We start from the raw sequence: 16,870 nt of genomic DNA on the forward strand, positions 1-16,870 counted from the left end.
TTTGTCCTAAACATCTGCCTTCAATTTGCTGAAAGGTGAGTTGGGCATAGGTATTTCCATGGATTCACGTTGGGGAATGGATAGTAACTATGCAACTGCTTTAAAAACACAATTCACATGCAAATACACAAAACCAACAGAGTAACACTATTAAAAAACAAAACTAGGAAATAAATGGAACAGAGGTACTGCCAATAATCTGGCAATATTCTTGAATGCAGTTAATCATTAACGAAGTTGGACCTTCCTGAGTTGTCTAAACTATTCCCTTCTATTTTAATCTTGAGAGCCAAGTAAATACTTGGGCTTGCCAGATCAGTAAGCTTCAGATCAGAACAATGCTCCCAATTCAAAGGTTCTCTTTCACTACTTAAAAATTATATCTGTGTTGGATATCATATTTTTATGATTTTTAGATACTCATTATAAATGGATTTTTTCCCCTTAATAATACTTATTATAAACCTATTTTTCTGATGATAAGGCAACAGAACTATTAAACCAATTACTATAAAACCATGAATGTAATCACCATCAGTACTAAAGCTAATACCTGGTATAATTATTCATACACGTATGGCATGTTGAAAAGCTCTGCAAATATTTTTATCATTTGATTAATGAAAAGACTTTTCATATCAATTCTATGATTTTCTAAAAAAGTTCCTTTAAAGTTCTTTGAGTAAACAAATACATTCTGAAATATCTAACAAAATACACTTTAAGCTCTGTCCAATTCCCAAGAAATTTAGTTATATATTAAACTATAAGAATATTAACATCCATCTAGTTTCCTTCCTGTTCTTGACTTGACTCAAGGTATATAAAAAAATATACTATGAAATTCAATTATGAAGAACCTCACCACTTTGTACATATCTGTTCTGCATACTTTTCTCCCTGAAAACGTTAGGACTCCTTGCCAGGACGGCCTGCAACAAGACTGGTATGTCGCCTTCTGGATCATCACTGCCAAGGTTATCTTTCAACTCTCTGGCATTGAAAAAATAAATATCAAAAATTAAAATAGTGATTAACTAAGAACTCCGTATTCTACATTAGTTAGATAACAATTCACTAGTGAAATTCAGAAAAAGCTGAGGCAGAAAATCAAGAAGACTTATGGTACAAAAATAAATCACACAAGTATGTCTAACAATTTCATGGATTTTTGAAGATGCTACTGGAAGAAATAGCAAATACCAAAAATGACAGAGGGGAGCTCTTCTAAGGACAACTTTTCTTTTCCATTTTATTTCAAAGAGAAAAAAAAGCCCAAAACATTATTTTATGGAACTATGAATTTATTTAAGAATGTTCACATTAGTTTCAAGGTAGAAGATAGAGTCTACTCTAAACTATTCAAAATAATGGAAGGGTACAGAGGTGATAATTATGCACAGAAGCTGATATTTGGACTTGGAACATATTTTCTCCATTACATCTAAATATAAGTAAGTCTGCCTTTTTGAGAATGTCCTCAGAATGAAATACTGTTGCAACATTGGTTAAGACAAGACCCAGAGGTTATATAATTTTTCCATCTTACATGCTTTTCTCAAATAAAGTCACCAGGGGGATAAGAAACCCAGCAAATGGTTAAGGACAGTTCCCATTTTCAATAAACTCGAAAGTAAGTAGCAAAGTAAATTCACAACTATGGAAAATAAATGATAAAATTAAATATAGGCAGTGTTTCTAATTTTACATTTTACAAGTCACTGTTCCACTCATTAAATCTAATAAGAAAGATTTATAAAGATGGTGTCCAATGATAAGATTCAATAAATTTCTGGGAGCAACCTTAAAGCAGCTCTCCATAAAATAAATCATAACTATATACGTGCTATTTCCTTTATCTCTTTAAATATTTGGTGAAAACTGTTGACTAAGTATGTACAGGCATAAGAAGTGATGTAATATTTAGACGTTGTTGAATTTCTGGAGTGACAAAATATTAGCATTATAGTTCATTCTTATTTTAACCAATCGTTTCTCAGTTTCTCCATCAGACAATTCATTTAGTAAGTATTCCACCCTAAAGTCATCAGTTTTAAAAATGCTTCCAAAGTATATACTGCATTTAATGGCAAAGACCTCTCCATGATAATGTGCTTTATCCTCATTTCCCTCTATAATGAATTTTAAAATTAAAAAAAACAATTAAATGAAAAGATACATGAGTACCACTGTGTACTGGGATGTGAAGGGATAAGGATGAGAGATTTAACTTGTTATAAATGTATAACAAGTATGTACTGCTTTTATACTAAAAAGTAAAATTTAAAAAGTTTACTCATGCAAAATTTTCTAAATAAGTTATATAATTTGTTTATATTATTTTTAAAAGCCTATTGTGTGAAAACACGCATTTATATATTCAGATTGTATATCCTGGGAAAAATTAGTCCCAAATTCTGTAGTAGCCTTTCATGGAGTTAGCCCTTGAGTTCTTGTTATACTTCTCATGAAAAGCATGTGGGCCTACTCCAAATAAAGCCAGCAGCATAGTCCCTACTGCCCAGGAATTCTAACCATTTTAGCAATACCAGGAAAAAGGGGGATAGCTTCAGGAACAATTTTAAACCTCTAAACAGATCCATCTTGATGGATCCCATGATTATTCCAAAAGAGTTGAAAAGATCTTCATAGAACTACATGGGTCAGAACTACCATCTCAAAATAGCTAGGGCCTATTTAAATTTCATTAGTATCTCATCATAGTAAAGCTCTATTCTCACTTGGATATTGATATATATTAAAAACAAACTATGTATTTAAGTTTTCTTGAAATAGAAACTTAAACCAGGGATACTGATTCTCTTAGTAAGATCAAAGCTTTTCACTTTATTTTAGACTGTACTTACATGTGATCTGTTGATACCTGGTTGAGGCTATGGACAAGCTGTGAAACCAAATTATCATCCCTACAGGCCAAAAGGCAGTTCACCTCTTCTGCTATTCTTGCATTAAAGAGAAGGCTCTTTGTAGTTGTAGCAGGTAAAGGGGATGGTAGAGGCAGTTGGTTCAGGACTATTTGGAATAAAATCAGATTATTAGAAATTGAGTGACTGTAAGAAGTCTCTTTAGTGCTTACATATATTTCGGGATTAAAAATAAGTTATAAGTATCAATGTGACAAACTATTAAAAGGTATTCCTCCTCTCCCTCAACAAACCTCAATCAACTCTAAAAACCCCCAAAACATCACTTGGACCATAAAAAATTATACTGCTCTCTAAGAATAAAACTCAGCTCCTTTATATTCATGCTGACTTTTCATATCTTAAATTTTTACTAATTTAATTAGTGAATTGCCAAAAAGGTAAGGTTAAAACTAAGTAACTTCTAAGAATTGAGAATACATTAACTAATCTTATTTATTTTTGCTTATAAGATTTATCAGAATCACTAGTACTCTCACATAAACCAAGTAACAATACCTAACTCTTCACCAGATAGACAAGTAATATGTTTTTTAAAAGCTTAAGTACATATAAAAATTAAAAGCTCACTTTAGCAAGAAAACATTCATAGAAGAGGATTCTGGAGGAAGAAGAATATCTAAAGAGTTTTGCTATAAGTTACAAATTCCTAAATAGTTTTCTCCTCCATTCTATTCTAACAGGAAACAAAAGGACATAAATGTTTTACAGTAGTTTAAATTCAGCTATTTAATGTCTCTTCACATAATGGAAACGTGTTCATTTATCTAAATCTTTGTTTTTGGCTTAATTTCTAATCACTTACACAGTATACCTATCATGCTGCTCAGCTCCAATGGGTAATAAGTTTTTTGTTAATAAAAACACAGGGAATAAATTACTACTTAATAAATAGGGTTTACTGGGCAGACAAACTTTTAAAATATGAGGTACACCTGAGATAATGAGGAGGACAAACAAAAAGAAACCCCTGGTAGTATATCTGATTTTGCACTCCTACGTATTACGAGTTTATGCCTTACTGACAACAAAGTGATGATAAAAACTAAAGACAGTTTCAAGTTTTCTTACCTGAACTACCCTAACACGACCAGCTACTTTCTTATTATCTCAGACTTCTTAAACTAGCCATGCTAGTTTCCTACCCTCAAAGCTGCAGATTGTTATCTATTTTACCCCCACTAAAACTAGCTGGAAATTAATAACAGCATAAAAATAGTATTTGGGGGACACTGAACACAGATAAAAAGATTTCTTGAAGTTACGTTCTCATAGCTCCTTTATTATAAAGCCCTAAATCTTCCATAATGCTCTCTTCTAATACTGAATTTCTATGATTCTTTGATGTTGTAGGAAATTGCAGCACTCCAAACAACATCATGAAGTTACTTTGTGACTGTACAAAGAAGAGTATGTCATCTCCTCACCTTCTATCCTTCCTTCTCTTATTTTTTTTTTTTTTCCCTTTATTTATTCAGGTAGGAAGACATAGGGACTAACATTCTGGGTACCTTTTGGCACCATTACCCAGGGACTAAAGATTAGAGTTGCCTACCAAAAGAATGAGTCCCTAAAAAATTGTGTTACACCAAGTAAGTCTCAAAAGAAGGACAATGTTCTTTAAACGTTAAGTGTTGAGAGTAAAATAGGCTTCTGACATCTATGACAAACTCCAACAGAATACTGAATATGACATCCAAAATAAACATGCCTAAGGCTATCAAATTTTCTTCTTTGAAGGGGAGTTTCAGTTACCATTTCTATAAATGTGTTTTATAATCTATATTAGTTCCTATATGCAAACCCATGCTTCTTCAGTTTTGAGTTTTCTTAATGCTTTGTCTCATCTTCTTTGTCCTTACTTTTGGATTTATCCCTTTATCATGTAAGACCTTTAAACAATATAACACATATATTAGATAAATTAACCAAACTTACGGTCTGTGAGACTAGCAATCCCCGCAAGAGTAGTGATGGGGACATGGGGCATATCCCCATTCATCCTGAAGTTCTGGAATGGTGTTGCCTATAAAAGTACTTAGTTCAGGTGCCAGCTGTCATTACTTCCCATTTCCCAAACACTGCAACAAAAAACAATTATTTGTAAAATATGTTAAATATATTATAATTAGGGAAATACTTATAAAAAAAATTTTCTGCTTTTCTTGTTTGTTCAAACCTATATAACAATAATAGCCACCATTCACACACTACTTACCATATGTTAGGCACTGCAAAGTACTTTGGATATATTAATTCATTTACTCCTCACCAACAACCAAGTAGGGTAGGTACTATTATTTTCTGCATTTTACTGCTGAGGAAATTAACTTACGGGAGTTTAAAACAACTTGTGGAGCAAAGATCAGAACCCAAGCAATCTGGTTCAAGAGTCTGTGTAACCAGGAGGCTGTACTACTAGACAGGGATACTCAATTTTGACAAGCACTGTAATTCTTTTCCACATTATAAACACATTAAAATGCTTCAACTTGCCTTTCTAGCTGTCGCTCACTATTCTCCTACATTAACCATCCTCGCCAACCAAGCTGATCAGATTCTCTTGAATTCACCTGCGTTTTCTCATTTTTATTTATGCCTTATATATTTCCCTATCTAGGTAGCCCCATGTGTATTTTAATCCAAATCTTGTAATTCTTCAAGATCTAGGGCAAGTTCCCACTACTTTATGAAACCTCAGACAAATTCAGCCAAAAGCCATCCTACCTTAAACTACCCTGAACTAATAACATTTATTGCCCAATGTTCTTTTGTAAATACTTATATATTCCTTTGTGATATTCTCTGAAGCTTGTCTTGTTTCATCCTTGTATAATTACTTAATCTTTATGTACTTACCTTGTCTTCCCAACTATTACGACTTGCTTCTTAATAGTAATCAATCACATACTCAATACATAGCCACACAAAGGACAGAGAAAGGCATGTGTTGTTAACATTTTAATGTTCCTATACAACAATTTAATAGATTTAAATACTCATTCTTATTATGATGTAATTCAGTGTGCATGTGTATGTTATATACACATTCTGCAAAATTTCTGAACACCTTTTCCATTTTTCTGTTCAATGTCCTCAAATTTTTCTCATCTTAATTTCAACATGTGGCTTTTGTGGGATATTTATCTTTCCTCTAACAGTTCTTGTGTAAGAACTTTTTCTGAAGTATATAATACAACATTTTAATAATGTGCACCTTAATCAAAGATATGCCTTTATTAAATAACTTCATAAACTTCTCAGCAAAGAAAAGTCTACTTCACATCAAATATCTAAGACATAGTACTAAAATAGAAAACTGAATTGTAATTTTCAGTTTAAACAGTTTAAGTGTTTCTTTTTTTGAGGTTGTAAACTCCAAAACAGTGAAATGATATATCACCAGACCCCCCTTACTCATATATCCTAAGGCACCTTTGCAAACAAGTATTTTTTTTGAAGATAGAAGTATACAGGTAGTTAAAATTAAGAATTTTTCTTTTTCCTCAAATACTTTTATTATAAATATATGGTATATTGACAAAAGTTCATAAAACATGTAATGTACGGTTTAACAGAGTTATAAAGTAAGTATCCAAAGAACCACGATCCAGAAGGCTGGCACTCTAGTTCCATCTAGAGGTAACAACTATCCTGTCTTTTTGGTAATCATTTGTTGGTGTTTTTTTCTTTTTCCTTTACAGTTTAAAGATCTTTATATGTACTTTTCTAGCTGCCGGCCAAGGAAAAAATACTGCTTTCCTTTGATGACTGACTGACATAATTTGCTGGTAGAAGCCCAATGAAAGGAAACGGCACAGAAAATAGTATAGGAAAGATGCAATTTGCTATCCTGTATTTGTCCTTTTGCTACACTGTGGACTTTACTCTTTGAAGTTATTAATTTGATTCTTTAACAATCACTAAAAAAATTTAAAGAAACACTGCATATTTAGCAGTCATATCAAGCACTAAAAAAACAAAAATCAGAATTTAAAACCTGATAGAGATCACCAAAATACAATGCATTTTTTCTACCTTTAGGCTAATAAGAAAGTTTCCATTTACGCTTAGTAATTGGTTGAAAAAAACCACTGTATGCAAATAATGTACAGAACAGCACAAAAACACCTTGTTATTCATATACAATTCACTGTTGTACAAGTAAATTGCCATACTCAGTAGCAGATTAACTAACAAGAGACCATGTTTAATTGTTTAATTCAGGGGCTAGGAACCCCTAAAGAAAAATACGCTAGAGGGTTCTACTGTGGGTTACCTGACTTTATTCTATTTTCGTAAATCCCAGGTGAGTAACATGTAAAGCAGACCCAACCCTAGGATGGAGTTTTTTAGTCTAAAAATGATGTACAACATGAACAGACATTTCTCCAGAGAAGATATACGGATGGCAACAGACACATGAAAAGATGCTCTAATCTAATCTAATCTAATCTGTCTAATAGACACGTGAAAAGATCACTAATCATCAGGGAAATGCAAATCAAAACTACACTAAGATATCATCTTACACCTGTTAGAATGGCAAAAATAACCAAAACAAAAAGTGACAAATGTTGGAGAGGTTGTGGAGAAAAAGGAACCCTCATACACTGCTGGTGGGAATGCAAACTAGCGCAGCCACTATGGAAAACAGTATGGAGATTTCTCAAAAAATTAAAAATAGAAATACCATATGACCCAGCCATCCCACTACTGGGTATCTATCCAAAGAACTTGAAATCAACAATTCCAAAAGTCCCATGCACTCCTATGTTCATTGCACCATTATTTACAATAGCCAAGGTGTGGAAACAACCTAAGTGCCCATCAACTGATGATTGGATAAAGAAGATATGGCACACACACACACACACACACAACGAAGATATGGCACACGCACGCACGCGCGCGCGCACACACACACACACACACACAAACGGACTACTACTCAGCCATAAAAAAGGATAAAACCGCCCCATTCACAACAACATGGATGGACCTTGAGGGTATTATGTTAAGTGAAATAAGCCAGATAAAGAAAGATGAACTCTGTATGACTCCACTCACAGGTGGAAGTTAAACATGTAGACAAAGAGAACTGATTGGTGGTTACCAGGGGAAAGGGGAGATGGGGGGTGGGCACAAAGGTGAAGTCGTGCACCTACATTTCTGACAATAACGTACAACTGAAATTTCACAAGGTTGTAAACTATCATAATCTTAATAAAAAGTAAAAAAAAAAAAAAGATGTACATAATTAGTTACCACATATGAATTAGAAGATTAATAAACCTAACCACAAGATTGTGCTTTTCTTAGTGATGTAACAAGTTAAGCTTGTTTGGTTTAAAGTGCCTTAAGTATGGATTGAATAGAGGACTACTGACAAACATATTTACACCTCACTGCTGAACAATGCTGATTTCATTGGAATCCAAGATTTTGAAGAACAGAAGAATTTGGTAGACATGGACTTACAATTTTAGCTAAAGTCATAGATTTTGATGAATATGAATAATCTGTGGAAATATTGCTGCCTTATGCTGGAAGGTGACCAGAGTCCATCAAGAAACAGCATTCTTAAAATTCTAAAAGTGAATATATACACCCCTAACTGATTAGACGTGGCATTTCTGGCTCTGGATTAGGCAATGTTTGGTCCACCTGGCTCTGTGAAAGTACTGTCTTTCATGAAACTGCAGAAACTGAAGCTGAAAGTCATTATCTCCGGGGAACAATGTATCCAGAAGGAAGTAGTAACCAAATGGGAAAGAAGATTATGAGTGCTTCAGAGCTGTCACTTAAGGCAAGTACTTTACTTAAAATCTGTGAATGGACCGATTAGTGGATTAGAAAATAAATCTGGTGGGTTGAGATCAACACTGCAAGGGATGGAGGCAATAGAAACATACGGGTACATTGCACAATACTTTGTGAGTCTAGGTAAAATGTCTTTCTAATTGGGGGTCACCAAGGCAAAGCAGTTAGAAAAGTTGTTGATTCAAAGAAATGGAAGAGCGAAGAAAGTAGCCCACCTCATAAGTGGGGATGAGAATGAAATAAAATAGTGTATGTAAATCACCTGACATACTACTTGGCACAATAGTAAGTGATCCAGAAAGTTAACAGTGCTACTGCTAACTGGAAAACAAAGATTTAGGAGAACAGAGGAGAAATATAGGTCAATTAGGGAAAGGGGGTCTTTTCAGTACAAATAATCCCTGCTTATGAAAGATCTATTGCAAATTTTTATTTGAAATTCCAGTATATATTTCACCACAGTATTACGAATATGCATAATAGTCCCAGCATGCCCACCTACCATTACTTAAATGATAAGGTAGCTGAAATAAATACCAGCAATAAAAAGCAGAAAAAAATCTAACTGTTATAATACTAAGAATTAAATCAAACAAAAAAAGTTGAGTAAGATATTTATAAACTAATTTTAGGATAGCTTGAGGTTTAATTAAAATAATGCTTAATTAGTGGAAGTCATTACAGTAAGTTCTCATTTCAGCCCATTATAATGAGTCTAAAGGGAACTTCAAAGCACTTGCCAAGATCTTTAAAGACTCTCATTCTTTGTTCATTTAATTTCACTCCAAAATTTATAATTTCCTCATGCAAACAAAAGAAATGCAAATACAACAGTACTGGTAGAAGTTCTAATAATAATATTCAAATTGGGATGGATTTGGAATAAAAGGCACTGTCATAGCCTGATGGTAGATAACTTTCCTGGATGGCCAATTTGTACTCTATAGGCAAAAATTATGTATAATCTTGTCTCAACAACTTCACTTTTTTAGTACTGAAAAACTAGTGGAAATGATAAGTAACATTTATTTAGCACTACTAGGTAATAAAAATTGGTTATGAACACTTTGAATGTACTCTCATTTAATCCTTCGATGACACAGAGGTACTAATACTTCAGTTTTATTTTATGAGGAAAAATGACATACAGAGAGGATAAGTAACTTGCCTAAGGTCATACAGCAGGAGTCAAACTCAGGCTGTCTGGCACATATACACTTTACATAACAACTAAAATGTACACCAATATTATTTGTTTAACATTATTGGTATAATAAATGATGCTACACCCATGAAAGATTACTATGCATCAATTAAAAATCATGTTGTACAATCAACACAGATGTGAGGAAAGGAAACAGTCACAATATACAGCCAAGGAAGAAAGAGAAGAGCTTGCCTGGGTTTGAATCCAAGCTTCTTTACTTACTATGTAACCTTGGAAAAGTTACTGAATCTTTTTGTACCTCAGTTTCCCCATCTCTGAATTACAAGGCAGGTAATATTATTCTTTCTAATTGTGTTGTAAGGATGAAATGAGTTAATACATGTAATGTACTTGGAACTGTTCTGGGCATATAGGAAGGGTTCAATAAATATGAGCTGCTATTATACACTGTTCTCCATCTTGCTTTTGTCATGTATGTTATCTCAGAAATCTTTCATATATGCAGATATGTTTCATTCTTTTTCTAATATCATTTTACAGCTTTAGTGAAACATCGAATTTAAATGAATGCTGTTCAGTAAACTACACTATGTAACTAAAAAGTAAGGTACTATGGCTTTATGGAATCAGACTCCCTACTTTATAACCACATCTTGTACTCAGTTTACACGTCTATGGTACCTCAAGTACTCTCTTACTCTATTCTTGATCTGGGCTATAGAGTAGTACAGATTTGAAGAAAATCAGTCTTGGACAAAAGATTATAACGAATAAGGAAACACTCTGGTACTTTTTATATTAAGTTCATAATTTCTCTTCTCAAAATTGGCATAATAACAATAAATAAATCTTGTCAAGCACAAACCCCTTATTTCCTCTATTTGTGAATATATCAGTGATGAGATAAATGTATACGAAATCTAACTATTTCAGCAACTATTGAATTGAAATGAACACAACTACTATTCAGTCCGCCTTAATTTAATAACTGAAATTCCTTTAAATTCTACTTTGTGCTGTTCTCCAGAAAAATCTGCCTCATCTTTTTTTGACATAACTGAAGCATTTTCCTTTTACTTGATGATTAAAAGTTTTAAAATGTCACATGAGGTTAATAGTTCATGCAACCTCATATACATACTCCTTGAGTTATAAATGATACCCCAAAGAACACACTACATTTCTATAGTATTTAGCCCTTCATGATGATGCAGCCAATAATACTTATTTTGTGTCACTGTGTCGGACACTACGCTAGGCAAGCAAAGTGTAGTGGTTAACAAGATGGAAATAGTCCCTACCCTTGGAAATTTGACTTTGGCCATGGGAATGTTGTAAAGGGGGTATGTCTTCCAGCAGGGAGAAAAGGGAAAGAATCAGTGAATTAAAATCTAAACCCAATTTTACTGTTACTACTCCATATTTTAATCCCTCCACAATCTGCATCAAATTTATTTAAAAAACAATGACAAAGATTCTTAAAATTTACGAAAAGATATAGAAGATATATTGCTAACTAAAAATAATATCATTGTGTACAGTTCAAGCCCATTTGTGTTTAAAATACATTTTTATACAAATGATAGTCTAGACATGGATAAAGGTTCTTTAAGGATATATTTTTAAACCACTAACAATGGTTAGGGGGTAGGATTTATTCTGGGATTTTAGGGAATTCTCATCACTGTAGTATTTATACCTGCATTGCTTAGGCATTTTTTAAACTATTAGAATACTACTTTATGATTCAGAAAAACAATGATATAAAAATGAAAAACATTAAATGAGTCTTCTAATAGTTGCTGCTATACGTACTCTGGTTTCTCTGGGATATTTAAATAATTATGTATAAAATCTATGTTAAGAATCTACTGTATGAAAGCACTCACTGTGTTAGATGCTAAAGACTAATAGAATATGCAGGATGCATTCGTAAACACTTTGCCCAGAACATAAGGCCAGAAAGGTGAACTGGAATCTGCAAAGGAGTTTGTTATGAAATGATGAACTTTTTTTCATATCCTTGATACCACTGAACTTAAGCTTTCCATAAGACTAATGTAAGAGGTGGATAACGAAGATGGAGTGGTAGAGAGAGAGAGAATGGAGGCAGAAGGTTGTTGGAAGAATACTGCAGTACTGACATGTAATGGTGGTCTGATTTTGGACTCAGATTAAAATGCCAATGTAATATCTAGTCAGAGATGTTTAAAGTAGGAAGTTAGAAATTCTGGAACTGAGTAAAGTGGTCAGAACTACAGCTATAGATATGGAAGTGATCTATAGAGGATTGATAACGGTCAAATTATAATAACATATGAGATAGGCAAGAGACAAAGTAACATTGTAGGGGAAATTATTTCTAGCACTTCTTGTGTGCCGGACATTCCTTAACCACAGCTAAGTAGGAGGATTGTGAAGATTATCTCTGTTTCATAGATGCAAAAATGAAAGCTCAGAGCCTAAATGCTTTGTGGCTTCACAGATAGCACATAGCATAGCTGGGATCTGAACTCAAGTCTTTCTAACCAAATCTTACATTCTCATGCATATCTGAAGGACATAAAACTGGAAAACATCTACATTGCTTTCACAGAAAGATAAACCAATAAAAGGTGAAGGAAATTGTTTCTCAGAGAAGCTAAATGTTTGTTCAAGGTCTCACAGCCAGTAATTGACCTAGTCAAGATTAGAATACAAATGTTTGGATTTCCAGTTCACTATTCTTTACACTATGTTGCTACCTTGTGTGATTACTACTATTATTTTGAAAAAAACAAAATTTTATATATGTGGAATATTTAGCCAATTAACACTTTTCTTCCTTGGTAATGTTAAATTTTTTTTTCAGTGGGGAAGGAGGGAAAGCTTAAAACTGTATTTTTTATTCTCTCAGTTTATATTATATTTATTAATATAAGCTGCCTCAATTACATTGGGGAAACAGGTAGAATATAAATCCTGAATAGCTAGATAATTAAGTACATAACTGATTTATGTTGTACTATCTACTATTTTACACAGGTAAAACAGTGACTCCCTAGAGTGTGGCACCTCTCCAGCAGAATCCTTTCACTTTACTCAAGCTATCTTCAGATTCCTTTTTGCTGCCTACTATTCAAGAACAAATTTTTTCACGTTCTGTTTAAGACACTTCTAAAAGATCTTCCTCAAATCCTAGCTCAAAAACAAACAGTTCCCAATCAACTACATTGTGAAAAATGATCACTTCTTTAAAATATTTCTGCTTTCCTATAGTCTTAAATTATTTCCCATTAAATAAGAAAAATGCGAAATAAAACAAAACTCTAAAGCTCTCTTTGAACACACGTTTTGCTTTTAGAACCTTGAGTTCCCTGCAACCACCAGGCTGGCTACCAGTAACGTGTGTTATGTGTGTGCGTTTCAATAATGTAGCTATATCAGAATATATGTAATATGTAATAGAAAGGTATATTTATATTATTGAGTACTATTATGAAGAGAAAGAAAAGTCATCAATAAGTAAATCAGGTTGAAATTTAGGGTGTCTCAAAAGCAGTTTATAGAATGTGTATGTTCACTGAGAAGTAAAACAATTAGTAAAATTTTATATATCTCTAAAATTGATTTTCTTCCTTGTCCTTACCATTTATTTCACACAGATTTTTAGATGAACCAACATTAACAGAAGCTCATATCACTTTAAAGGGTCCCAGTTGATTATTACAATTGAGTTGACTTGTAGAGGCCTGGAGAGTAGTTACACAATGTCTAATCATAACAAAATATGCAAAAATGCAAGCTGCATCACGAAAAAATAGTCCTGAGCCCTGGAATTTTATTATTAATTATTATTACTATATTTTTTACAGAGAGGGCATGGAGGAAATTTCCAGGTGCTGTTATGAATTATTTGGGTTCCTAGTGCACCTCTCCACACCAAAGTTTTATTTCTCACCTTCTTTTCCACTGCAAAAGAAACAGCCTATCTCAAGCTCCCAATAAAGGGTGAGACTGTATCTTATACCAGGAGACTGCATACAATGGTAACAGAAATGCAAAATCAAACAATCGCAATGTTATTTCTTTCTAAATGAGGGTTAAGTCTTAAAGAATTGTAATAGTGAGATGCAGGTCTCAGCTTTTGACCATAATACATTTGATGATACACAATTAATTAATCTGAAATGTAAGAGAAAATGCTTTTATGTAAAATTACTGAACAATCCACAAGAGGGCACACTTTCAACTATTGTAAAAATTTGAAATTCACATTTTTTTCACTAGTCCATCAAAGGGTGGCCAGATTCTTCTGTACTGATTATTCAATACTATTAGAAAGCAAGAGATCTTGAAGTTAGTACTTTTTTTTGTGAAACACACACAGGCAGACTTTTTTGGGATTCATATAAAATATAAGAAAAGCCTGAATACACCAAGACTTCTACATTAATATTAAATTATAAATGTATGCAATAGTCTTACCAGCCATCTCAGTTCTATTAGCTATTTGGAATTTGGCTGCCCTAAGAATCTTTTTAAGAAACTCTGGCTACTTTGATTCTTGATCCTCATTATGTGACACAGTCCCTAGGAACAATGATTTCTTTAAGACAACTCAGTAGAAGAACAAATGGAATGTGTCAGATACTTTAGGAAATTCTTCCAATTCAACAGGTTAAGATCATTATTTAAAGCACCTAAAAGACTAACAGAGAAAGGATATACATAGAAGATATGCAAAAACAGATCACTTATGCATAATCTTCACTATCTATTGCTTTTCTGCCCTAATCTATTCAGAGACATCATTCCAGCAACTCTCTTCCTCCTGCATCAATTTTCCCTCTTATTGAATCATTTCAATCAGTATATAAATATCTATATGCTGGTAACTACTCCCTACTCCCACAAAAACAAAACAAAACCCTTATATTGACCCCTAGATCCCTCTCCAACAATTGCTTAATTTTTTTGCTCCCTTTCACAGCAAAATTCCTTCAGTTGTCTATATTCATCTTTAATTCTTCATCTACTTTTTTCTTTCTTTCTTTTCTTTTTTGCTGAGGAAGATTTGCCCTGAGCTAACATCTGTTGCCAATCTTCCTCTTTGCTTGATGAAGATGTGTCCTGAGCTAACAGCTGTGCCAATCCTCCTCTGTTTTGTAAGTGGGTCATCACCACAGCATGGCTGCTGACAAGTGGGGTAGGTCTGGGCTGGGGAAGCGAACCCAGGATGCTGAAGCGGGAGTGTGCTGGACCTAACTGCTAGGCCACAGGGCCAGCCCCTCCTGCTTTCTCTTCAAACCACACTCTATGTGTTTTAATCTCACCATTCCACCAGGTGTCTTGTCATGGTTTAGTAATGGCATCTACGTTGCTAAATTCAACAGACAAGCCTCAGATCTCATCTGATTTGACCTAGCAGTCAACACAGTTGATCATTCTTTCCTGTTTGAACAATTCTTTGTTTTCCAGAATAATATATTCTCCTGGTTTTTCCTACTACATTGGCCATTTCTGAATTCTACTTTTGTTCCTTCTCATCTTCCTGTCCTCAGTCTATTGTTTTCATTCAAGTTAATGATTTCAAAAATAGCACCTGTATGCTGATGACTCCCAAATTTATATTTCCTACTTTTACTTGTGCCCTTGTACACTAGACTCACACATCCAACCGCCTACTCAACATCTCAGCAAGTACAGGCCTAGAGAGCAGCAGTTGACAATCTTACTACTGACTTTTCAGAGTATGATTTATATGCTTTAGATAAAAGTTCTTTATTAGATATATATTTTGCAAATATCTTATCCTAGTCTTTTGCTTGTCTTTTCATTCTCTTAAAAATATCTTTTCAAATTTTGACAAAGTCCAATTTATCAATTTATTCTTTTATGGTGGTGGTGGTGGTTGGGTGGTGGTAGGGTTTGACTATAAAGGGGCATGCAGACACTTTCTGGTGTGATGAAAATGTTCTATATCATGAAGGGATATTGGTTACATGTGTGTACCCATTTGTCAAAATTGTAAAGTAAGGATTTCTTTTTTTCAATATATATATTACCACTCCAAAAAACTGTAAAAGTAATAATGATAATAATTGAGCAGTGGTTAGAGAATGGGTGGAGGAACAGATGAAACTAAAATGACAACAGGTTGATTATTGTTGAAGCTGGGTGATGGGTTTTGGGCATTCATTATACTTTTCTGTTTACCTATCATGTACTTAAAGTTTTCAATAACATTTTGGGTGTGTTTTTTTTTTCGGGGGGGGGGGGGGTTTGGCCCTGAGCTAACATCTGTGCCAATCTTCCTCTATTTGTGTGTGTGTGTGTGGGACGATGCCACAGCATGGCTTGATGAGCAGTATGTAAGTCTGTGCTGGGGATCTGAACCCACAAACCCCAGGCCACTAAAGTGGAGTGTGCCAACTTAACCACCACGCCACCAGCTGGCCCCCTGGGGTTTTTTAAGGGAATTTTTTTTGTTGGGTGCAAAATGTCATGTCTCATACTGAGGTCAATATTAATTAAAGCTTTCTTTTTTTCAGACCCATTACTGCTAAATCATGTGCTACAGACTGAATGTTTGTGTCCCCTCAAAATCTGTATGTTGAAACCTAATTCCCAACATAATGATTTTTAGAGGTGGGGCCTTTGGGAGGTGATCAGGTCACAAGGGTGGGTGGCGTCCTCATGAATGGGATTAATGCTCTCATAAAAGAGTCTCCAGAGAGCTCCCTTGCCCCTTCTGCCATGTGAAGACAGCAAGAAGACTATGAACCAGGAAGTGGGTTCTCACAAGACACTGAATCTGCCCACACCTTGATCTTGGACTTCCCAGCCTCCAGAACTGTGAGAAATAAATTTCTGTAGTTTATAAGCCATCTAGTCTATGGTTTTCTGCTATAGCAGCCCAAATGGACTAAGATACCATGTTTCTCTCAGGCTC

At 34.1% G+C, this 16,870-nt stretch overlaps 1 protein-coding gene across 5 annotated transcripts in view; it reads right to left on the reverse strand.

The window, feature by feature from the left end:
- The window catches only part of NIPBL (NIPBL cohesin loading factor), a 195,300-nt gene that overhangs the window by 104,678 nt on the left and 73,752 nt on the right, over positions 1-16,870 (reverse strand). For all 5 annotated transcript variants that reach the window (XM_070586980.1, XM_070586979.1, XM_070586982.1 and 2 more), the window contains exons 2-4: positions 4,884-5,026; positions 2,868-3,033; positions 866-993 (exon numbers count right to left, since the gene is read on the reverse strand). In XM_070586980.1, coding sequence (XP_070443081.1) covers positions 866-993; positions 2,868-3,033; positions 4,884-4,947 — 358 coding nt within the window. In that variant the 5' untranslated portion in view covers positions 4,948-5,026. The remainder of the gene's footprint in view (positions 1-865; positions 994-2,867; positions 3,034-4,883; positions 5,027-16,870) is intronic.

The sequence above is a fragment of the Equus przewalskii genome, chromosome 20, assembly GCF_037783145.1.
Source record: "Equus przewalskii isolate Varuska chromosome 20, EquPr2, whole genome shotgun sequence".
NCBI lineage: Eukaryota > Metazoa > Chordata > Mammalia > Perissodactyla > Equidae > Equus > Equus przewalskii.